The 25,099-nt window shown below is 37.7% G+C and overlaps 3 protein-coding genes across 4 annotated transcripts in view; 2 read left to right on the forward strand and 1 right to left on the reverse strand.

Moving 5' to 3' along the window:
* Window positions 1-1,369, forward strand: part of tbata (thymus, brain and testes associated) — a 9,798-nt gene extending 8,429 nt beyond the window's left edge. The window contains exon 9 of the mRNA XM_005919584.2: window positions 316-1,369. Within this exon, the coding sequence (XP_005919646.1) occupies window positions 316-404 (89 nt within the window). The 3' untranslated portion in view covers window positions 405-1,369. The remainder of the gene's footprint in view (window positions 1-315) is intronic.
* Window positions 1,370-10,542: 9,173 nt separating this feature from the next.
* On the forward strand, window positions 10,543-13,878 carry star2 (steroidogenic acute regulatory protein 2). Its single transcript, XM_005919581.2, has 7 exons — window positions 10,543-10,640; window positions 10,753-10,860; window positions 10,940-11,073; window positions 11,202-11,360; window positions 11,631-11,815; window positions 12,827-12,920; window positions 13,475-13,878. Exons 1-7 carry the CDS (start codon window positions 10,577-10,579, stop codon window positions 13,565-13,567), a joined length of 837 nt encoding a protein of 278 aa, XP_005919643.1. The 5' UTR covers window positions 10,543-10,576; the 3' UTR covers window positions 13,568-13,878.
* A 184-nt stretch (window positions 13,879-14,062) lies between these two features.
* The window catches only part of LOC102308660 (A disintegrin and metalloproteinase with thrombospondin motifs 14), a 57,059-nt gene continuing 46,022 nt past the window's right edge, over window positions 14,063-25,099 (reverse strand). For both annotated transcript variants that reach the window (XM_005919580.3, XM_042219734.1), the window contains 11 exons: window positions 24,609-24,781; window positions 24,275-24,408; window positions 23,346-23,469; window positions 23,033-23,113; window positions 20,794-20,957; window positions 20,541-20,706; window positions 18,721-18,853; window positions 18,329-18,536; window positions 17,969-18,098; window positions 17,192-17,299; window positions 14,063-17,084 (listed from right to left, as the gene is read on the reverse strand). In XM_005919580.3, the coding sequence (XP_005919642.1) occupies window positions 16,522-17,084; window positions 17,192-17,299; window positions 17,969-18,098; window positions 18,329-18,536; window positions 18,721-18,853; window positions 20,541-20,706; window positions 20,794-20,957; window positions 23,033-23,113; window positions 23,346-23,469; window positions 24,275-24,408; window positions 24,609-24,781 (1,984 nt within the window). In that variant the 3' untranslated portion in view covers window positions 14,063-16,521. The remainder of the gene's footprint in view (window positions 17,085-17,191; window positions 17,300-17,968; window positions 18,099-18,328; window positions 18,537-18,720; window positions 18,854-20,540; window positions 20,707-20,793; window positions 20,958-23,032; window positions 23,114-23,345; window positions 23,470-24,274; window positions 24,409-24,608; window positions 24,782-25,099) is intronic.

Raw genomic sequence — 25,099 nt, forward strand, 5'->3', positions numbered from 1 at the left:
AGACATACAAATAACATAATTTAAGTTTGATGAGTTTAACTGCAAAGCAGATAATGCTATTAGAAATTGAAATAAAGTAGAAAAACTTACTTTTTGGCATACAAATTACTTTTTTTCATGTTAAATTGTCTGTGTTTGACAAAATGTGCTGATTTTGTCTTTGGGCATGCACAGGATGAGTCACATCATTTGAAACTTAGCCCTGATTGGAGAAATTGGAAGTGTTACAACTGACTCACGTTACAACTATCCCCGGTCTCCCCTATGTGGAAAATTACTCTCTTAGCATGAATCTGACATGAGTGTTCTTTGCAGAGCGGATTGGTGATGCAGAAGTCCTGGCAGTCCATTCAGAGGCCGAAAGTGTTCAGGTTCCTTCACTTCAGGAGGGGGATAATGCATAGAGCTCAATAATCTTCCTAGAAACTAGCTATATTGTATTATTTCTGTGCTATGAGAAATGTAGCCTAATACCTAGTTAGCTTATCTTTATTTTCATTTGTTCATCAATAGGATTATATGCTGTAGATGTGATTGTGCGGTGTAATAATTGTGGATACTGTTATATAATTGCTTATTAGCTTTCAAAGGTATCATGGTTAGAAACTGATTGAAGCAACATTTAATAAATAATATATATATAAATTTAGTAATCTGAAGATTTGATCAGTTTTTCCTATTTTACTTTTCAAATAAAGCAATAAAAAGGAAATGTCTGTGTAAAGAATAACAATTATGTTTACTTTTGGCAGGGTGGCAAACCTCGATAAATGGAGATATAGCAGAAATTATCTTCTTCTTTTTGAAAAAAGTCAAAGAGCTTACCCTAGCTATCCTGATTTTATATATAAAACATATAAACATATAGGAGTGGCCAGACAAAATAATGTGAGTTTTAACTTATACTAAAAGCTTCAGTCTTATTTTAGCATCTTACTGTATATATTTCTACTGCAGCATGGAAGAGAATCAAGAGCAGAACAATGAAGACTGTTAGAGAAACAAACAATGAAAATCAAGCCAGAGTCAGGTTCTGCTTAACAGATGAAGTAAGAAACAAGCAACAGCTCATAAATAAATCAGTTCACTTGTGAAAAATAAAAGTACCTATTTGGTAAGTGTGCCTGTAATTTTATATATACCAAAATATTTATTGCTGCATTAATGTGCAAAGATCTGTTTACAACTACTCCTATGACTAAGTCATTATTATCATAATTTTAGCCCTTAATATATATTACGCTATATAATGTACTGCATTCCTTTTAAATTATCCGCTAATGTGTAGGCCAATACATTTAAGTGATATACAAAACTATCAACTGTTTTTATTTTATTTTTTTGCAGCAAAAAAAAAAAGGCAATCGAGTCATAAACTGGTCAACAAAAATTATGACATATAGATATGATAGTGAATACTCTTAACAGTTTATGCTATATAAGATTTTCTGTCCTGAACCAGCCTTTCTTCTATATCTCTTCTTTTAAAACTAACATAGATGCCATGCTTTTCCTTTTCAACCAAGGACTTTGAAGAAAGTGAATTTCAGAAGCTCTAAGAAGTCAGAGTTTTCACATTCACCATTGCAGCTCAGTGCCGCTGCTTTCTCTCTTCTTTGTGTCTACCAAACACTACATGCGCAAGAATATTGCCCCCTAAGGCATTATTGACGCTGTGTGGTGAATGCCTGCATTTTGTCATGTTTACAAGTTTTTGTGTGTAATGAAGCCCATTATAAAATCTTTCATAATGTTTTCTGAAACCATTAGCAACCAACAAAGTACTCCCTGTTGCCTTAATTTTGTTTTTCATCTGTTATAAACCTAACTGTAACAGCACAGGGAAAAAAACAACAACACAAAGTTAAGAAAAGAAGAAAATAGATCCCCCACCTGCAAAGCCTTTTTTTTATTTTTTAGTTTATGCAGCTAACAGATTAAATGTTTTCTCAATTTAGGTTTCATATTGCTTCCAGAATTACTTCAAAGATCAATTTGTGTAATTAAGTCACTCCGACATGTGATTTAACCTTTAATTTAATCCTCGGAGACAATGGCATTACTAACACCTTATCTGACCAGTGTGGACCAACCTAACAAAGTGGCTGATGAGTGTATGTCTATTTATATATTTAACAATAAGGAGCAGACAGTGTGTTCCAACCTTAGGGAGATCATAGTTATTGGAGTTTAGCCTGCCTGTTTGTCAAAACTGTGATTCAGGAATGAAAGTGTTACTTCCTTCATGATTGTGTTAAACTGGAAAAGCTCTTTACCCTCTCAAGGATGCTCTGGGGTAGGTGAGAATTAGCTCAACCATATGATGTATAGACTTCAAGAAGTCACCTTTGTGAGGATGATTCAAGAGTAGGAGGCATAGGGCGCATTACAGGTTTTTTTGTCCCTGTACGCCTGAAGTGAGAGTTTGGTCTTCAATAACAGCAATAACTCACATCTGTTACGAACTAACACTGGATTCCATCAGGACTGCCTTCGTTCAGAAATAAATTTTTGGAGGCAGCCAAGGGGCAGAAGAAAAATAATTGTGTTTTGCAAACACACCAGAGCAGTTTGCAGCTCAGTGTAAAGTCACAGTGATTAAAAACTCTTGATTAATAAGTAGTGACAATTTGATGGTCAAATAGTTCAAATAAAAACAAAAAACAAAGCAAAACCCCCCCTGCAGTTTCAGTACTAGTAGGTTAAAAAGACCAATTTTTAACCTACCTGTTACGGCCGGGCGGCCGGTGTGTTTGCAAAGTGGACACGGAAGAAAGAAAAACTAAGTGTAACACAAACCGAGCCATTTATTAGGCTGAATACAAGAAAAGAAAACAAGACAAGGCGAACAGGGGCATAACCAAAATTAAACTAAACTGGGGACAGCTAAACTAAACATAAAAACGAGAACATGAAACTGAACAGGTACATGTAAAACTTTAGCGTGAAGTAATCTAAACATGAACCTGAACAGCAGCTAAGAAAATCCTGAGACCTAAGGTCACATGAAGCAAGTTGGACAGATAAAGCAACACTGAACAGAGGGAGACAGAGGACTTAAATACACAGGATGGTAATGAGGGAAGTGGAAACACCGCTGATACAAATGAACCTGACACCACAGGGAAATAAAACTAAACACACTGAACATAGAAACACTAGACTCTTCAAAATGGGACTTTGACAAGACAACACAAGCTTGACAACATGGAACATGTAGACACGAATAAGACTACAGACTGGGGAGACACAAGGAGAGACACGAGACACGAGCAGTGACATAAATCTGCATCAACACTTTAAATTATGTAGCATGATGAGAATTTCTACTATTGCTAAACACAGACTCAAGGACACTTTTGCATGCTGTCAAAGTGATTTATTACACTGCTCATCTCTATAGAGTCTCTGACTATGCTCCAGAGGATGGTCACTTTCTGCTCCAAACCGAGTGCCACATTAAAATAAGGTTCAACAAATTCACAAGTAGATTAAAAGATCATTTATAATATTTTTATTATAAATTCCCAAAACAATTTGTAGATTTCTTTTTACAGAGTAAGTAAAAAAGCTGGCCAGCTGAAAGGGAGAAGTCAGTTCAGTCAACATCTGTATTACTGTACATTTTTCAGTAACCTGCCCTATAGTCATTGAGTTATATTTCAGTCTAAACCTGACTAAAAATCCTTAATGCCATTCCTGGGGCCAAGTCCCTGGCTGAATTTTTAGCCATATTGATCTTTTGCTACATATGATTGACAGCAGTAGGCTGGAGATTAAGTGCATGTTTAAATTCAAAAATAACAGCTGGGATATTTGCATTCTCTTTTTGGCAGGAAAAAAAAGGCTCTAACAAAATCCTGTACAATCATATTGCTTAAAAATTGCTAAAGTGGTATTTTATATAATACAATATACAATATAATATTTATATTGTACGAACGTGATAATGATGTATATTGTAATAATGTGATATTATGTTGTTCAAACGTGAAAAGTATATTGTTAGAACAATAAACTTTTTCTTCTATTTTTCTTTTGCCTGGGTGGCAGCTCTATGCTGGAAGCATGTAAATATAATAATAACCACTGCAGCCAAGAAGAGTGCCTGACGAGCCCAGTTGTAAGTAAGCTATTAAGACTCGACTGTACGCTGTGTTCGTGTTTTCCTCCGAAACAATAAGTTCCTTTGGAGCAGCCTTTCAACGCCTCTCTCTGTCTCTCGCTAGCAAAGTTGACCCAGACAACAAAGTAAAGCTAGTTTTCGGCTACAAGCCCGACACGAACCCGATATATTAGCCAGAGGTCCCTTTAGGGTTTTATGCCTTTACAGTTCGGAGCCGCTGACCTGTTTTATATACGCACGGAATAGTTTTCTATATGAGATCGCTGCAAAAAGTGCAGCCTTACCTAATGTCCACCCTACTGTCACTCATTTTATATTAAGATTTAAAAATGTAGTTGGTATTGCTATGGCGAATAACCTTCAGTAAAAGTAATAAATCACACAGCAATAGTACATTAATGTAGTTGTAAAAAGTATGATAGCATATTAAGTAGTCCAAAGTATTCAGAATACGTTACTCTCATTGAGTAACATAATGGAATACGTTACAAAATACATTTTGGGGCATGTATTCTGTAGTGGAATACACTCATTCCCCAGTGCAAATGGAAACACTGCAAAAGCGAACCAAATGTTCCTCAAGGTAAATGAAATGGTATGTTATATAGAATATGGTATATTCTTGAGTGGAACAGTCGGTTTATCTAATTTCAACCCATGTAAGCTGGTTTTCAGTTACTGAAGACAAAACTGAACAGAGTATCTCAAGGGAGGAACCGCAGTATTTGTTCCACATTTTAGTCACTGATTTCAAAGTATTTCAAAGTATTTTCCTCTTAAATTTGTTATAAATATTAGGAACAATTTTTCTGTTAAAAATTATTAGTTTGTCCAAATGTTTCGGAGCCTCTAAAAATGGAAGACAGTGTATAAAAACATTTGTAATTCCTAAAAAGTACATTTAAAACCTTTGTTAAACCCCTTATTAACGCTGGAAGTCGCACTTCGTTCGCAGCCTAATATTTTCAAAATCTTCTGCAGTGATGCACAATGGAAAAATGAAAGAGAAAAAAACCTAACTGTATATGAGTTTCATGAAAAGGAGACGTGTCTCTTTGTGGATGTATCCTGACTGAAACAGACCAGCCATAACCACGCAGAACAGTGGCTTCAAAATTATTTCAAAGCAATTCTAATGGGATCAAAAAAATGGAACACATGAATGTAAGAAGACACTCAGAAAGTCTAACTTCAGCTTCCTTTTATTGTATTAAAATTCGAGAGCTAGGAAAGTGTAACAAAGGCTTCAAAATAAACAGTGCAACTAATGTATGCATAAATCACTGCTATAAAGCCATACCAATATGTTGCCATAGTTACCACTGGTGAGTCTCGTTTTGTTCTTATCAAGCTTCTGTTTTTGTGCCATAATGTTCTGTTTTCTAAAATTTACCTTTGTTCTTCAATATGCATGACAAGACAAAAAATAGAAAAAACTAACAAAAAACCCTTTGACCTGAGGATTGAAAGTACTGGTTGGTTGGTAAGTACAGGTCTTATGTGCAGACTGACCATTTATGTATCTATCATGAAAATACCTGTGTAAAATAATAAACTGTGCCAAAAGAGACCTTTGAGCATCGCTTCATGGTCAAAAAGTATCTGAATGACATAGTTTTCTGGCATAGCACACAAATTGTGATGAAGGCCAATCTTGAAAACAAAGTTTTTGGATGTTTTCGGAGGTCATCCATGCAATTTACAACCACATACCTTACGTTTCTTCCCTGGCGGTGTGACTGCAGTTTGAGGTTGCTGGCCTGGTCAACGGCATTTACGTCATGAATCCTTCTCACAAGGACACCTGTTGGCTTGGAGCGATAAGAGGCAGCTGTTTACCGGTGCTCTATCAGCAACACTGCAAGGCAGCATTGAGAGGAGAGGGAGGCACTGGGCCTTCTGCCAAATATTTTACAGATATGAAAGCAATTCACTCACACACATCCACACAGAATCCACAGAGACCTCACCAGTGTAACTCATATCATAAGATGAGAGACAGATGCAGCCCCCCTCTAATATGAGATTTTGAAGTTTCCACTTTTTTCCAAATGCATTTGCTTTTAACTCTGTAGGAAACGGACATCTTTCTTATTAATTTTATTGTATTTTTAATAATTTTATTGTATTTTTAATTTTGCTAGTAGTTTTGATCTGTGTTGTTCAGCACTTTGGTCTGCCTGGTGTGTTCTTAAAGTGCTATACAAATAAACGATGATGGTGATGATGATTAAATGAAATAATCTCATATTGCATATCACTTAAGCCAAGTCCACTGCATGTGCTCATGCATAGTTATGGTTAATTGCATTTTGCACTTAAAAATATATAATTTAATGTAAATTATTTGTGGACTAGTCGTGGTGGTTAGTGGTCACAGAAAACTGGCAGGCACAGGAACTTCCACGCCAACCTTTGGGGTCACTGTCTGATGATGAAATTTATGTCATAGGGAGTGGTCTCGCCATCTCGTGGACACGGAAAGTGTTAAGGAGCAAAGTACTATTTGTAAACCTTTCAGTATCTGGGGTTAATCTGCATGCATATAGGTTTGGATGGGTTCTAGCCCAATTCTCCAAAATTTCAAGATGTTCTTTGGTCCCATCTTTCCAGCAAACACTATTAAAGCGGACAAGGCTTCTGGCTTTTGATCTTTAGAGAACTGCAGACAGGCGTTGAAGATCTTTTTGGAGAGCAGATTTTTCCTCCAATCTCTGTCATGAACACCATTGTTGTTCTAGTTGTGGATTCAAAAACCATCAACAGCACCATTAGTTAAGTTGAGAGAGGATTAAGTTGATAAAAGCTGCCCTACTTTTGTGACCTCCTCTTGCATACCATTATGTTCAAATCATCTTTGTTGATTGGACCACTTGTGGTTTATCAGTGTGACATTTGTCCTTACAAGGCAGCTATAATCCTTGTGTTTCAGGGACACATTTTAGTGCTCTGGCCAAAGTGAGCTTCGATTTTTTTTTTTTTTTACATTCTCTCTAGTCCATTAAAACTTAAACCACCTCTCAAGCATCCCATAGCTATACGCCTTGCCAATTATCCCCAAGGACTTGCGTCACTTTAACTGCATGAGCCAACTTAATCCCAATAAGAAGAGATCATTTGGAAGACTTCAACCTGATTTATTAAGAGACTGAATTGGACTGATGAACCAGTGAACATAACAGATCAGGTAATAATGGTCTGCAGTTCTTTCCATTTTCATTATTTTCCTTACAAAACAGTATTTTATGCCATTTCTATTTTTTTATTATCCACTTTTAGAAGTTGTGTCAAAATTAGACAATTTTCTAGGTCTGGTTCTAAAAGACTGACAACTAAGTGCAACATTACAAATTAAAGTTAAAATGAGAGCTCTTTCAGTAATTCACAAAAACATGCTACCTAACTACTGGCAAAAGCCACATTTTCTCAGAAGACGTTATGGATAGCCAAATGAATGGACTACAGAAGAGACTGAGAAGACCCTCAGTCACAAATCATGTTTGTGTGACGGTATCGCACCTTGGTTGCAAGCTATTAGCCATACAAGAAGAATGAAGAAAACAGCAGGGTAGACTGAAGAAACCTATTATTTGTGTATATTATTTGGTCTTCATTGTTGTTAATGCATACATGCATGCACTGAATAGAACTCAATAAAATTAGAAACATACTGTATTATGTTCTTGTGCATGAGCCATAGTCCAGATATGGCTGTGCAAAAAAACCCCCAACATTTATATAAATACAAACAAGTAGACACTATTTCAAGAGATTAACTTGTGTTTTGTCTCTTGCACAGAAAAAAACAAAAACAAAATTTTACATAACAAGTCAGTTGTTATGTATTCATAGTGCAGACTGATAGGGAATTGGCCTTTATTTCTCTTTTCTAAGAGAATGTGTTCAGGAACGAATGAACCTGTAAATGAACAAAAACAAAAAAAATCAAGCGGTGCCTGACACGACATGTACAATCTCACTTTTCAGTCTCTATGACATCTAATTACATTTCATCTTACTTTATAGGGCAGAATTTCCACAGTGACAGCAGAGGCCTTCAGATGCATTATCTTATGTAAAATCTTATAATCTTATCTTTAATCTTATAATAATGTTTTATAGTAAAGAAGATTTGGAGCGACACAAGAACCAGTAAATCTATATTTTTATATTGTAATGTTTTACAGTTCAGTTTATGCATTTCTACACTAAAATATATGCATCAGGCTTATTAGAACATTATTAAGTCATGGACATATATATATATATATATATATATATATCTTTTCACATTATCCACTGCTATTCAGTGCAACAGTCGTCCTTACAACAGAGATCTAATCTTTGTCTTTCAGGGTCACATTTCACGGCTCCAACTAAATGAACTGAAATTTCTACGTCCTCTCAAGTATCCTGCAATAGTAGGTCTTGCCAATTATTATAAAGGGCTTGCACTGAGAATCGCTTTTTGGTACTTGTACTGATTTCTACTAAATTACTAAAGCATTTTTTAAATTTCCCAGATGTGTCATAGAAAACAGATTGATACCTGGGGCTTTTCATTTAAAATTTCATCATCTTGGTGCTACTAAATATTATTGTGGGATTTGTTTTTGTGATGTTGAAATAACACAAAATCAGTTTGTGCAGCTTGTAGAAAAGCATTTATTTTTAACTCGAGTTTAAGCTGTCAGCACACTATTTATTCTCCATAATAGAAGTCTTTTTCTCAATAAATAAAATATGACATCATGACTGCTGACAATTTAATCTTGTTATCTCTTCATGATGGCACCTGTTAGTGTGTGGGATATCTTCAAAGTTTCTTAAAAGTCGATGTGTTAAAAGCAGGAAAAATGGGAAAGTGTAGGGATTTGAGCGAGTGTGACAAAGGCCAAACTGTGATGTTTAGGTGACTGAGTGAGCATTTGCAAAACTACAGCTCTTTTGGGTTGTTTACAGTCTTTGCTCTCCCAGGAGTGAAGGCTGGCCCATATGGTCTGATCCAACAGACAGAAGATTGCAAGATGATGAGGGGAAACCTCGGGTCCTGCCATACGTGTGGATGTTACTTTGACATGTGTAAGCATTGTTGCAGATAATGTACACCCTTTTGTGGAAATGGTATACCCTGATGACTGTGGCCTCTTTCAGCAGGATAATGCAATCTGTCACAAAGCAAAAACGGTTCAGGAATGGTTTGAGGATCACAGCAACAAGTTTGAGGTGTTAACTTCGCCTCCAAATTTTCCAACTTTCAATTCAGTTGAGCATCTGTGGGATGTGCTAGACAAATAAATGGAAACACAGAGGCTTCACCTCACAACTTACAGGACTTAAACTATGTGTTTTGCCAGATACCACTGCACATCTTCAGGGGTCTAGTAGAGTCCATGGCTCGATGGGTCAGGGCTGTTTTGAGTTCAATAAGAAAGAGCAGTGTATATTATATATATGGTTAAACCGTTTTTACTGTTAAGTTTATAGATTTTTTGTTTGTTTTAATAAAATAACTCACTAAGGCTAACTTTATTCACTTACAGGTAAAAGAGTGGCTGATTATTCATCAAAGATGAATTGATTCTAAGAGTTTACTTCATTCTGAGTATTTTGAGGGATTTTTTTAAATAATCTTTTTATTATCCAATTTATTATCCAATTATCTGAAAGGTTATTAAAAATGCATCATGCATATATGCAATTTCAAGATGACTGAAAAAGAAGTTTAATAAACCATGAGTCCTATTTAAAATGCCTCATTTAACTTCCTAAGACCCAAACTCTTCCACGGCATGCATTTTTAATTTCTCTTTGATATTTGGGCTGATTGGGACCTGATTAATGTAAAAACAAAGAATTACCAGATTTTTTTAAACCTGATTTTTGTTTCTAAGAAAAATAAGAGCCACATATGAGGATATTTGTTTAAAATTTCGATAGATCAGTGGCACTATGATGTCCTCGTAAGTGGATATCAGGCCCTTGTAGAGCAAAATTGAGTATTTTGGTCTAAATAACCCAAAATGTGATGTCCACATATGTGGACGCCAGGTCCTAGGAGGTTAAGCTTATTTTATTCTTATTTAGGCTTATGCATTTAACCAGTGTTCTCTAAATGTGACAGTTTTAATCATGCACTGCTTTTGTCATTGCAAATCTAAATAGGACTGCTTTCCAATTTCCAAAATCTTGCCTCAACATATTTAAGATTAAGTGTTGGATACATTAAATAACTGGGTTGTCCTGTGTGGGGTTTTTCTTTCAGAGAATTTCCTCTCTGTATCACACCCAAACCCTTGTCTTAGTTAACAGTCTCAAATGTGGCCTTCAGGACAGAATTCAGAACAGGTCCTATCTTCTTCTCTGGCCCTTATCTCACTGGAGTGTCCTTCGTAGACCATATAAAGATCAGAGACACACTTTACTTTGCTGTCACTGCCAAAGACAGACATGCTGCCTGCTGTTGTAAAGCTCTGCTGTGGAATTTCCTACCCACATATAAAGAACATAGCAGGTAAACCTTCCACAACCTACAGAAGGACTTTCTCCTTTTTATTCCTATTCATGCAAACAATGCATTCTCAGTAAGTCTCCTAAGCTGTTTTATTTTTCATTCAATCATGCAGGACTTCAACGCACTGCCATGGCAGTGATAGGTCAGGAGATCACGCACCTGCAGCAGTGGGGACAAATCGAGAACCACGAGAGACAGCAAACTGGTTTAATTCATAATGGTAAAATATAACTGTGTTATTTTCATTAAATGTTTTAGATTGCGCTTGCCAAAATATTACAAACAGCGGTCTTTTGCAGAGGCCAAGCCAAAAGATATAAAACCTGTGCCAGCAAAAGAAGATCAGCTGTACGTACAACATGGACAAGAAGCAATGAGGAAGGCTCTCTCTGTTTTGGAGGAGAAAGAAGGATGGAAGTTGGAGGTTGCTGAGGTAACATCTAATTAATAAAAATGCCATTAAAGCACTTTCATCAAAGTTCATCAAAGGTCACCGCACTCTGAAAAAATCTTGCGTTAAGTAAACAGTGGATCACAAACCTGTGTGTTTTTCCTCTTTAGAGTAATGGCGATACGATCTGTAGCAAAGTGATTCCAGGGGGCAGGAAAGTCTTTAGGCTGGAGGCAGTGTTGGACGCCAGTGTGGATGAGCTCTATAACATCCTGTTTGTCAGAGTTGAAGAAATACACCGGTGGAACCCAAGCATACAGCAAATCAAAGTGAGCAACTCACCTTTCAACAACTTGGAAACTGGATCAACTGCAAAACTTTAAGCTATAAAAATACCAGAGTTTAAACATACACAAATACTATTTAAGCTATATTCAAAGTTTTCCAACATGTCCTGTCTGCAAATTAGTCTTTATAACCAACCTATAGTTGTAATGCTGCATATTCACATCAACAAATGCATTTTCCGACTGCTACAAAAAATCTATACACAGGTTTTGCAAACGAAAAGCAAATGCTGTTGGTTTCGTGTGTTGTAGGTTCTAAAACGTATTGGTCTACAAACAATTGTCATCCACGAAGTTTCAACTGGGACAGCAGGAAATGTGATTGGAAAGAGGGATTTCCTGAGTGTCAGACACACCTGCAAACAAAGGTCCAGCGTTTATATTGGAGGAGCAGCAGTTCAGCTGGAGTCATTACCCCCTCAGGCAGGCTTTGTAAGGTACATCTGCAGACGAGGCACTAAGCATTCATTGTCATATCTAAAGTGATACTCAACAGCTTAATTGAACTTATTCTTATATAAAGAGTCTGAGTTAATCTTAGTCATCCATGAAGGGAAATAAAATAACACAAATGGGGAAAAAATTGTCTTGATGCGCTCTGACGTTTTAATTTTTCCATACAACCTCAGCTAATTTCAGGGGAGAAAAAAATATGAGGAGAGCTAAAGTTAATTTTCATAGCCAATTATATATTAAATGCCGCTGGGATGCGTTTTAGGGAAGCTATGTGGCAGTGATGCCAAACTAAATATTAATACAAGCATGATTATTTGTCTACAGTGATCAGTGATAGAGTGATGTTTAGTAGGTATAACATGCTATCGTAACATGTTCCACAAAAACAATAGCTTGGGTTAACTGGGAAAGTCATTAGAGCTGACATCATATATTATGTATTAAGTAGTGAACAGAATTTAAAGTTTGCCTAATGATGGTGCTAATTATAAAATGTAGGAGTCACCAGTATGTGAATTTCATTTGGAGGAGATCATGGCTATTTGTAGCAAGTTTTATTCCAATTGCTGAGATATTTTATTATGTAATCTTAAATGATCAACAGATGGGTCAAAGTTGGTGGGAAGAGCAAGGTAAATCTTAGTTTAATACATTAAAATACATTTCTGTCTGAGGTCAACCAACTCCTCCAAACCAAACTATGCGCATAGATACATCTTAGGCCCCTGAAAGTTGTTATATATATCATATTTTATCATACTATTGCCAATCAAACCACCTAGCAACAGGCTAAAAATGCCTTTTTTTTTCTTTTTTTTTTTTTAGCATTTATGCACCTTTAATAGCTTATAAAAGAAATTTGAATTCCCTGGCCAACGGCATGAAAAGGCCAAAGAACCACATGCATTCTATGATTACTGATAATTAAAATAAAGACAGGCGAGGCTAAAAGAAATTTGAAAACTAAAACACATTTTTTTGCGTGAGTACAGAGCTGAGCATGGACCAACCTGCATCATCATACAGGCCCTGGATGAAGATTCAACGAAAAGTCGCTTCACGTGGCTTCTTAATATGGACGTAAAGGTAAATTCATTAATTAATAAATGTAAATCTGCACATGCAAAATAATGCAGGGTTCTATTATACATTACACGTATACAAACTGGCCATTTCACACTGTATATGTTAAACAACTCATGAACAAAAACAATGTACACATTTCCTCTGTTTCTGTAAAAGTGAAGTAAATGAGAAGATTTTTCTTATTGCATTTCTCAGGTTTTCCTTTTTAAATCCTGTCAGTAAATGTAATGCACTGTGTACAAGTCAAAATCTCAGTGTTTGCTTTATCAACTGCATCTCATGGTGTTTTAGAGCTGATCGAGAGTGCTCTTCCCTCATAGAGATGGTTGAGCTAAGAACAGCAAGAAAAGGCCATGAGATGTGGTTCAAAGCTTGGGAAAATAAGTGGACTCTGTGTTAATATTATTCAAAAGCGAACAATATCTACATATGAACAATGCATAATTATTGTACAGCAGCAGACCACATACCTGCACCTCACTTTCTCTTTTTGTTGTTGACTGACAGTCAACAAATACCATTCAGACGTCTAATAAATGTCACTTTATTCTCAGGGCTGGCTGCCAAAGTCTATTGTCAATCAGGCTTTGCCTCGGGTGCAGCTGGATTTCACCAGACACCTCCGCAGACGTCTCAGCCTTGGCTGACTCAGTCACTCGGTCTGTGTGACACCCACACCACAGTACCACCTTGTCATTGCTCACAGAAGAAGATGGGTGGCACAGTGAATGCCTGGTTACTCGGCGAAATGCTACAGTTTTAAGGAGATAGGAAATGCAGCGTCTTATTTTTACACAGCAGAGCTGGCAGAGATCAGTGCCAGCCTGGCAGAAGAAGACTGGCAATTATTGTCACATTGTGCCACTCAAACCTCATTAAGATTTGATTAAGAGGCATCACTTGTCTCTTGATACACCCTGTATATGACTGGACGTAGTTAATAAAGTGCTTGAATGTATTTCAGTGCCAGTGATTTATTTCTAAGAGTTAGATCAGACAGAATGAATGTGTGAACTGGATTTGTTTGATTGAAACACACTTGGTCATGATGAATGCGCACCACTCAGGGGAGTAAAAAAGATCAAAGTAAAATATAACTGCAGTAAATGGATATGAGCAGAGGAAAGAGCAAAAGCAACATCTTTCAAATGTGTTTTACTTTGTTCACCATACCACTTAAAAATTCAATAAATATTAACATTAAAGCTTTCATTTAGGTACGTATATACAAGAATTATACAATAAAAATAATGACGTTATGAACCGCAATGCAGGACTGGTGTAACAGTACGCCCAACCACAGTGTGTAGACAGCATGGCCTGTATTTTGCAATTGCAACACAACTTTTCATAACTTGAAATTTACACTATATACATTATTATCTGAAAAACATCAGTTACAAAAAAATATATATCATAATGCGTTATATTCTGAAAAGCATTTTAAAGCATTAATTGACTGACGTCCACAAAAACAGACAGCGGGCATGCTACAGTGGGGATGGCTTGCAAACGGTCATGATTTTTCCTGTCAGTGAGGATAATCAGCGGTATGTCGGACACCAAAAAAGAGCACCAGGGATAGAGAAGCCACTGAGCTCCCTGCCAGGAGTGAAGCCATGAGGTTTGGAGGGTACCTCCAGGATAACTGTAGAATTCAAGAGTGCTTGATTGTGATCAGTTAGTAAGGTAATACGATTATACCATTGTCTTGGATGTATATTTAATAAGCATATTCAATTTGTTAAAAAACAAACAAACATCAAGCTAGGAGGAAAAACAGCTAGAAATGTAAGAACATCCGATAATCTGACAGTTGTTTAAATAATAATTTGGTGTAATGACTCTCTGAATTTAGCTTCTATCTTTAAATACTTGTTTTTAATCATTTAAGTTCATTTGCTTTTAGATCATGTCAAGTATTTTAATTCCAATTCACTCTTTACCTGAATTACCTGAATGCAGTTTTTACCAGACTGGTTGAGCAGAGATTAGCAGCTCATAACAGATCGAGGGTAAGCAACATGACCACATGGCTAATTAGCATATCTTACATATGCACATTTATCAAGCTATTGCTCTTTTGTTATTAATGGAGCTAAATTGACACTCATACTCTCTGTACCGACAGAAAATAAGTTTTTTAAAGTAAAAAAAAATGTTCAGTAGATGCTTAGTTGTATTTCCCTGCAACGTTTGACTAGGCCTTTAGCTAGTAACTTAGTCACAACAGTAAAGCAATGAAGCAAAATCTATGCCATGCCTGTTAACTCAACCTCTTGATGTGTTTCTGCGCTGATATTATAAGTGAGAAACATAGCACGGAAAGAATCTTTACTAGAAATCAATGGCTAAATTACCTAAACGCGCAGGCAGATGATTGATTTTGTAATTACATTGTAGGAACTGCGACAGCAGGTATTGGACATTCAGGTGAAAAGAGGAGCTGAGGTGTCAACTGATCATCACCTAGTGGTGAGTTGGATCCTGTGGCAAGGGAGGATGCTTCACAGGCCCGGCATGCCAAGATGTTTAGTGAGGGTGCGCTCAGAATATCTGCTAGAGGCCCTAATATATGACATCTTCCTTTCCCACTAAAACTTTGACAACATTCAACAGAGGCAGGGGACTTTAGTCCGAACAGACTGTTCCACATCTCCTTTGCCAAGGTGGCTTTACAGAGCTGTGGCTGCAAGTCAGTTGGCACCTGTTGTGGCAATAATGGGGATAAAGGGAGCTGTCAATTTCAAGAAGGAGCCCTATCAGGATGGGTTATCATCTGGGACTCCAAATGAGCTCGAGTAGGGGGCCAGGGAGGTTTGTGATTAAACTACTTCTTCTGCAACCCGAACTTAGAAGAGTGGAAGAATATGGATGGATACTGTATAAATAAATGGAATTAGCAATATTTGATAGAATACGCCAGGTTAATACATGGGCTTTTTGAGTTTAGACCAATAACTATTATGTACAACATAACAGCTAACCTGCCAGTCCTGTAGCTACTTCTTGCATTTCATATGTGGGTAAAGCTGTCATAAAATGGCATCTGGCAGAGACAATGACACTACACAGGGATAAGGATTTTTTTTTGTCTTTAAAAAATGTAGCTCTATATTATAAATACAGTATAAGGTTTATAATTATTCTGGTGGCACACTCCAGACCCCATAGCTGGCACGTGCACCTCCAAAACCATAGTCTATGACCTCCTTATGTTCACGAGTTTAATAGTAGTTCTAATGCACTTGAAAAAACAACAGGCTTGCACAACTGTACACAGATAAAAACATGAATGTAGCAATGCAGTCATCACATTTTGAAGTCATTTTAGTTTACAGCACCTTTGTTTAAACTTTTTTTTTTCCATTTCATATTTGAAGCACACACGGCCGAGCGACGCCGTGCACCAGATCGCTCTGAAGTTTTGATGAGGTAACCACCACTGGGCTGGTCTAAGTTCACTATCATGGACAGAAAAAAAAAAATAATAATAATAATAAAAAAAAAGAAAAACTTTGAGTAAATCACATACTGCAAAGGGTGTGCTGATGTTTGAGGCCATTTCACCGAACAGCACATTCACAACACTGTTCACTGTTCATTTCTGAGCCGACAAGTTTCTGTGACTGGAGTCCCTCTCTGATCCTAAAGTGTCCCTTCTTGATCTTGCAGCAGCTGGGCCTAAAGTGCTGTTTGGGCTGTGCTCTTTAGAGGCACCTCCACTTGAGTCTGCTGTAGGCCGTGGCGGCCCCGGAGGTAGAACTGGCCCAGCATCTGAATCTCTCTTTCCAGCAGTGAGAAAGGATTCGCTGGTGGGATGCTGGGGCGGAGCAGCATTTGTCTGTGGTGAAGTTTTAGAAGTGGCAGCTGTAGTTGGCACCGGGGTAGTGAAAAGACGCCGTCGAGTGATGGCTTTAGTGGTTTTTGGCGGGGTCTGTGTTGTGGTGACATGAGGTGGCTTGGAAGAGGCAGGATGAGAAAGAGCTGAGATGTCAGGTTCAGCTAAGGCTACTGGGGTGTGAAAGTCAGGAACATGGGTAGTAAGGCTTTCTTTCTTGTCACAAGACTCACAGCAAAGCTTATAATATCCAGGGATGGAACAATACCGGGAAAGGACTTCCATTTGGCAGAAAATCGATTTATCCCCCAGACATGGCTCATCTAGTAATAACAGGACAGAGAACATCACTAAAAACTGCGGTGAAATGAACATTTCTACTTCTACTCTGTTTATATTGATTTCAGAAAAAAATTGCATTGTAGCTTACTTGAAGAGATTTTTTGGACAGGGTTTTCTGGAACTCTTAGATAGACAGCTTCGTCTTTTATTGTAGAGTTTTCCATTGTTTGTTCGTCGAGAGAAGACCCTGGATGTCCTGAAGAGTGTAACAGCAAAAAACAAAACAAAACTGGGGTTAAAAAGAAGCCATGACAGAAAAAGCTTCTGGGAATCTGTTTCTTTTACAGGAAAACAGAACTTTGTTGTTCACAGGACACGGAGTGCAAACTGGAATTCTTTGTGTTCCTTTGTGTATTTTCAAAGCACATAATTTTCCACTTACTACCAATGCAAGGAAAAAGAAAAGAACTGAAAGAACTGGAGGCACTCAGCTCTTTGAAGAGGAAGCAAAATGAGAAAGGCTGAGGAAGGGCACTGGTGCAGAAATATTTAAGGTCTTAAAGAAGTGTCTTTGTGTGCACAGGATATTTAATACAAAGAGCATTAACAGAAAATGTATTCAGTCCTGAAAAAAAGTGTTTGCCTATGTGGGTCTCAAGGGTGTTATGCAGCAATCTTGTAACCATTAGTGAGACAAAGTTGTTTTTGGAAGATTTCTGCTCATGTTCACGAGGCAAATCTTGTGTTACACTACACTTCTCTAAAATCTACTGCAAGGATTATGATAACATGTGCAAGACTCATAATGCATTTACTTGTCACAAGTCAGAAGCAGAAGCAGTGTCCTTTTAATGGTGTATGTGAGACTAGTAGCAAGGTGGCCAAATCTCTCCTCTATTAGCACGTACATGCATGTGCATCTCACCTGAACATGGTCCCAATTTGCAAATGAGGATTGTTTCCGGTTTCTCGCCCTCGCATTCTCCAATGGTGTTGTCACTGGTCTTGCATACCACCTGCCTCTGCTGAATGCCTTCGCCACAGGTCACTGAGCACTGCGACACACCCAACGCACACAAACACACACACAAATATGTTTTATTTTCATCAGCTTTCATCGAGAACACTGAGAAGAAGAAGAAGAAAAAGAAGGAGAAGAAGAAGGAGAAGAAGAAGGAGAAGAAGAAGAAGGAGAAGAAGAAGGAGAAGAAGAAGAAGAAGAAGAAGAAGAAGAAGAACGAAGAAGAAGAAGAAAAAGAAGAAGAAGAAGAAGATCCTGTCTCACCTGAGACCATGCCCCTGTCCTCCACTGGGCAGGACATACAGTATGGTTGCAGGCTCTCCTTATCTCTGGACGTTCATCAGTGCAGTGTTTGCTGTGGACCACTTTGTTGGTACCATTGTGAAGCGCCTGCATGCACTGCACCACCCTGGTTTGGTACCCGAGTTTTCCACAGGTCTTACTGCAAGGACTCCACTCTTCTACCACCCACCTATCAAGAGAGCATTGTGTTTGAATAAAACTATCCCTCTCATTCCAAAATTAAATAACCTTTCTACACTAGTTTTTACATCCTCACTAAAATGGTAAAAGTCATGTCAGAGTGGACATACGGTATGAAAGCAATTTTAAAAGTTGCTGATAGAGCTGCAGTGCTGTAGTTTAAAGTCACTCACGTGGGCTGGCTGCAGTCTTGGGTGTTGCAGCGTTTTCGGATGGGTTTGGGCTTTTTGCTGGTTTCACAAAAGTTACGATGCACCAAACGGCTGTCACTCTTCCTCCTGCATCCATATTTGGTGTACTGTATGCCTAATGGATATAAAATTACACAAGGAATGTACCAGCAAGACTATAGATCATATACCATGTGACCTCCATAACTTTGTAAAAAATAATTTTATATAGAGTCCCAAATTTTCAGAGATTCAAAAGTAATTGGACAAAGAAATTCAACTTGTAAAAAATCTAATTTGACGTTCTTGTTCTTAAATGTGTAGCCAGTAGTTTGCAGCTTGTTGTAAACCGTCTGCATTGATTTCTTGATTGTAGTCTTTCACAATGATACCTCCTTAAGGTAGGTAAGGTGCTCTTAGTTCTTCTCCTGCAGAGAAATAATTCTGCAATCATGCATTTTTGTTGTTTTCTGCAGTCTTTCAAGCCTTTTGGTGATGCTGAGCTGGCTAGTGCATTCATTCTTGTAAAGACTAGAGTCTCGATTTAGACAATCCCAAAGTTTTTGCTCTCTGTCTGAGGGGTTCATTTTAGTTTTCCAATCTATTGATGACCTCCTTTACTTGCATCAATGTCTCTTTGGACCTCATATTAAGAGTTTCAGCAGCTAAAGAAGTTCAACAAGTTCAACACTCAGAATCAACTCCAGATCCAGAACACGGAAACAGGCTTCATCTGGCCATGACGCTTCTTATCAGTCAGTTGTACAATTAGCTTAGAGCCTGTGAAAATAGGGGACTGTGTATAAAACTAGTGGTAATAATAAACAGTTATTATTGAATTAAAGCTGAATATCTCCACTTCAATCACATCTTGATCGCTTGATTTAAAATTGATGCACAGAGGCAAAAACACAAATATATAGTAGGGTCCAAAAGTCTGAGACTACACAGAAAATCTGTCAAAGCTTAAAATAATCAAAAAATGTGAAGTTGAATGATTCTGGACTCTTTGTTGGTAACTATATCATCCCATCAGTGCATTTAGATAACACTTAGGCGTGTTTGATCAGTGCATCAAAAGTAAACCCTCTAGCAGCAGTTTGCTTTTTAGAAATATCAAGTTTTAAGCTTAAAAACCTGCTTATTAAGAGACATTTTGGTGGGAGGAAACATGAAATCAGAGCTAAGTAAAAGCTTCAGAAACTAAAGTCTCAATCTAAGTAAGGTGGGGCTTTCTCACAGTCAAATCTAGGCTTGATGCAAAGTTTTCTAAGAGAGCACTGCATGACAGTCTACGCCACTTTGAAGAAACTGGATCACTTTATCTAAAGCAAAGGTCAGGCAGACCAAAAGAGATCACAGCACGAGAAAATCAATGCATCCAGCTTTGTTCCCTAAGAAAGAAAAGCAGCTGAAGAAACGAAGACTTCAATCAACTTCAATCAAAGTGGTCTAAATTAAAAGGCCAAAGACTGAACTAATTGTCTGCAGAGACAATAAATGCGTGGACTTATATTTCTGTTATTTTTTCATGTCTCCCCCCAAAAATAGGTATTCATAGTTCATAATTAATTCATTCACAATTGTGTGTTTTAAGTTGGAACATCAGAAGCAAATTAAATGCAAAAATATAAGAAATAAAACTCAGGTGGAACGGGTTTATTATTGTTATATAATTATGGTATATAGTAAGCTACTAAAACCTTGAACTGTTGTGAGTCGTTTTATTTCTTTTACTCATTAATTTCTGTAGTTGCCCAGATTTATCTTTACTTTTGTTTGAGCCTACGCAAAAAACCCGCAGCTTCAGTACATTCACTGACCTCCCCCACAGGGTTTGGAGCACTGAGACCAGCTTTTCAGTGCCCACTCATATGTGTCCAATTCGGCGAGAAGAACATTATTGTTGGTAATAAGTGGTAGCAGGTCCTCATGTATGATGTACTTATATGTTAAGCTAACTTTTGCATCTTCTTCCTGAGGAATGATCTGCAGCAAAGTGAACAAACATTATTAGAATAAACAGAAATTTGGAAGGACAAACTGAAGCTCGGAAAATTTACTTGATACACTCACCAGGACTATGATCCCTTCATGCAGAGGGCCAGTTGTTTTCAATGTCTCCCTCTCACCCTCAATGGAATACTCCCACTGTAAACCATTTTCAATGAAGGTCTTTGATTTGGCATCTTCACTTTTTTCATTCAGTATGAAGTTTCCAGTTACTTGATTCTTCACAGCTGTCAGTAATGAAGAAACAGATATTTTATGGAAGCAGAGGGAAGTCCAAGGGAAGGGATGTACAAATTCAAAGTTGGGATTAACCCATTCCCACCACAGAAAGTTTGCCCTAAGCAGAGAATGTGTCAATATGCCATTGTGGCTTTCTGACACCAGTTCTTCCAACTTGTGTTTTGTTTTGTCAGAGGAGAGACGAGTGGCCCAAAAAGGAAGATGGTTTTCTTGGCTGAAAGCTGTTTGAACCTGACTCATCAGTCACCCCAAAGCTCATACTAGGATAAAAAAAAAATGATCACTCTGTTATTTTGTCTCCATAACTGAAGACATTTCAGAGTGTCCTCCTTTTTCACATACAGCTTCACACTGTAAACTGCACGCAAGCAATTTGAAAGTCATTCGCTTTGAAGTAAGGCATATAAAAACCATCTGCTGTTTTCACATCACTGGAGTTGCACCTACGATGTGACCTGTCAGCTGTGCTAATTGCACTTTATATTTCACTATAAGAAATACACTTTTTCCTGCCAAAGTTTATCTATAATGTAGTGTCTGATCCTCCTCTTAACATATATTAATGTCAGTAGAGCTGAGTCTCCTGCCATTCTCTTTAATGTCATATTTAATTTTAAAATGTACATTTCGAAACATCAAATGGGCTTTTAAAACTCCAAAATTTGCTCTTCAAAGTTTGAAGTTTGCTCTTTCAAAAATGTGGAGTCAAGATCTTTAATCTCTAAGGCAGTCAATGTCAAAACATTGTTTATAAAAATTAAAAAAAAAAAACTTTAAAGAGAAACATCTCAAACTCCTCCTGAGGTTCACTAAACATAGTCCCTAAAAATGGATAAACATGCTATTTCATGTGGTAGGCTACAGAAGCAGAGGGCAAAACAGAAGCAGGATATTTATAAAGGGGGAAACAACAGTAAAACCAACTCCCTAACTATGCTCTCATTACACTTGTGCCACCAAAACATATCTGAGTCACAAGATCACCAGCACATGAACTATGGGGTGTCCTGTTGTGTCTGGTACCAGGAAGCAGATGCTTGACTAGTCAGAGAATCCAAAGAGTCTGAGGCTGGTACAGCATCACTGGCTTCTTATTGTGTTTTCTGAGCAGTTCCTGAGCAATTTGTGGTGGGGTGTGCATGCTATAGGAAGCTATATGAATTATTATTATAACATTTTGTAGTTCCTGATGCATAAGTGTTATTAAACTTGCACAAACAAAAATAAAGTCCTTCTTCTTTTAGGGGTCGCTACGCCAGATCATCTTCCTCCATCTCATCGTAGCATTCTCTTCTGACACATCAGCACGTTGCATAGCTTCTTTTACTGCATCCATGAATCTTCTTTGTGCTCTTTGCTCTTTTACTCCTGTTGTGACAGCTCCATATATTCACACCCTTCCTCTGCACATGTCCATACAATCTCAGAATTGCCTCTTTAACTACACCTACAACAACTCAACCTGAGCTGTTCCTTTGGTGCACTTATTTCTAATCCCATCTCTCCAAGTCACTCCCAGTGGAAATTCTCCTATTCTCACACATCACGCCTGACACTCATTTCCACCCAGTCCACCCACCCTACGCTCTTTTTTCCACCTCTTGTGTACTGTCCATTGCACTGTATGGTTAAACCCACGTATTTAAACGTATCCACCTTCACTACATCTGTTCCTTGCAGTTTCATTGTTACTCTTGTCCAGCGCATACTTCCACCTCTCTAGGCTCATCCACCTGCACACCGCTCTCACTATAGATCGTGAAGTTGTCTGCAAAACCTATAAAATCCCTATAAAGTTTCTATAAGATGCTATTAGGTCATATTATTCCTAATAATTCCCCCTTATTCACTTAATCACTATTCTGTAAATTTTACTTCCATCAAAGAAACCTCACATACTTTCTGTGAGCTGACTCTGAAATCTCTTTCTTATTGAGAAAATATGTTGCAATCTGGTTTACAAACCCCTTGACTTCTAATTCTGTTCACAAACCAGCCCTATTATTTTCAGTCAAAAGCATCAGATGTTTCCACACATGAAAAAAATGTGGGACGCACTCACCAATTATATGAGGGGAGGTCTCGTTCTCCTCAATGACTATGTGGCGGGCCCCTATTGGGATGTCAAACATTTTCAGCATTCCTAACAAGGCAAAAAGAAAGAGCACAGTTTAAACAAGTTGTATTTTTGGGGGGGCTCTAAAGAAGCCAATTATTTCTAAATCAAGATAATAAGACAGGGTTTTGATTGATGAAAAAGGCTGGTACATAGGTAGACTGTGGCTAAAATATAGAAGAACTAGTCATTAAATTCGTTCTTAGCTAAGGGTTAACATCCATTTCACCGCTGTCCTGCCCCTGCAGTTGATAGTTACCGTTCTTTTTAGGGGTCTTGGTGAGTGTCAGCTTCACAGTGCGGCAGTGAGAGTTGTCTCCTTCACAAACTCCACATTTATCCTCTTGCTTGTAAGACCCAACTTCCTTGTCACAGCCTACATGCTGTAAGGAGAAAAGGCACAGCCAGTCAATCACATCAGTGGAACACTGTGACTGACTTTTACAGAGACGCAGATTGTTTTGCTGGGAGAATGATGCCACGGAAGGACAAAGCACATGTCTGATTTGGACGGTGCCTTGTAAAATATACTGCATATTGGAAACATGTCTAGACATAACAAAAGAGTAACCAAAACACTGACTGTCTTCTCTACAACGCTGCCACACTGGGCCTAAGGTGAAAATGGAGACAAAATAAAAACCATGTCAAGGGGCAAAAGGTGATGTATTCTATTCAATTCACTTACACTTCAGTAATTAAATATCTATATATAATTTTAAACAACATTGCCATCATTAAAATAGAATCTACTAAAGGTCACAGCAGTGTGACCTCTGGTGTAAAGCAATGCATAGATAGTGCATTAATAAAACATAGGATTTATTTTGAGGTGTGAAAACAGAATAAAATTGCTCTTATATATAGCTTTTAATTTCTTTATTTTAAAATTGATAGTGTACTTTAGAAACTATTGTTAAAAAAGGCAAAATACTCTCAAAAATTTGCCAATTATGAATTTCAAACCCTAAGACAAAATCTCTTCCATTTGATTTAAAATGTAAACAGCTTACTGCTAATTGTATCTTGGATGACTGACCTTCCCAGTGCAAAATGATATAAATGCAAAGTCTGAAGACTTAAGGTCACTGACTTTTTTGTGTGTTGTAGTAAAAACCACAAGACGTGCCTGATCATCTCATTATGTCTTAAATATGTCAAAGTTTATGTTTTTGAGCAAACGCTTACCAGGCACTCTCCTCGAGCGCAAACACTGAATGGGTCTAAGTAGCTGCATCTTGTCCCATCATGCATCACCTGGTTCATAGATACCACCTCTCCCGTTTCCTTTGACTGACAGCTCAGCTCACATTTACGGGCCTCTGAAAGCACATGAAAACACATTCATACACACCCTGATTATCAAATCTGATAAAGACATCTGCAAGCTCTGACAGTCTGATAACACCTCCATGACTCTTAATGTTCCTGTGAAAAGCTGCTAATGCAACTACCATCTGTCCTCTTGCTGCTGTGCAGAAAACTTTCAAGCTCACCAGTGAAGCGGAGAGCCAGCTCTTACCATCTGGGTGCTCATAAGGCAGCCAGGTGTGCTTGATGTTTTTATGGTATTTGTTGCTTCTCTGGACACACTGCTGAGCACGGAAGTCCTCGTAAGGGCCTGCACACTCCTCTGTGTTGCACATCTGGTAGTCAAACGCAGACCCGGGGCAATCTCTACCACCGTAGGCAGGTCTGATCAAGGACAAAAACATGATGCTGTTGAGCAAACTTCCTTCATAATGTTCCCAAAGATTCAAATGTCATCTTTTTGGGCTGTAATTGAACAAGACTAAAATTAGTCTGTAACTGAAGAAGCTTCTTATATGAGAGGAAACATCTTCAAGCAACTTAAAGAATTCCAGACGCTTTTCTGTCCAAGCTCCTTAGGCTAAAATCAGTTGTGAGTGTATTACTATTAAATATTTGAAACCTGATCCATCCTCCTAGCTTTAAAAAAGAATATGGATATTTAAAAAAGCTTAAAGAATATGTTTGAATTCTGTAATTGAA

The sequence above is a fragment of the Haplochromis burtoni genome, unplaced genomic scaffold, assembly GCF_018398535.1.
Source record: "Haplochromis burtoni strain Fernald_Lab_line unplaced genomic scaffold, NCSU_Asbu1 Contig_37, whole genome shotgun sequence".
Lineage (NCBI taxonomy): Eukaryota > Metazoa > Chordata > Actinopteri > Cichliformes > Cichlidae > Haplochromis > Haplochromis burtoni.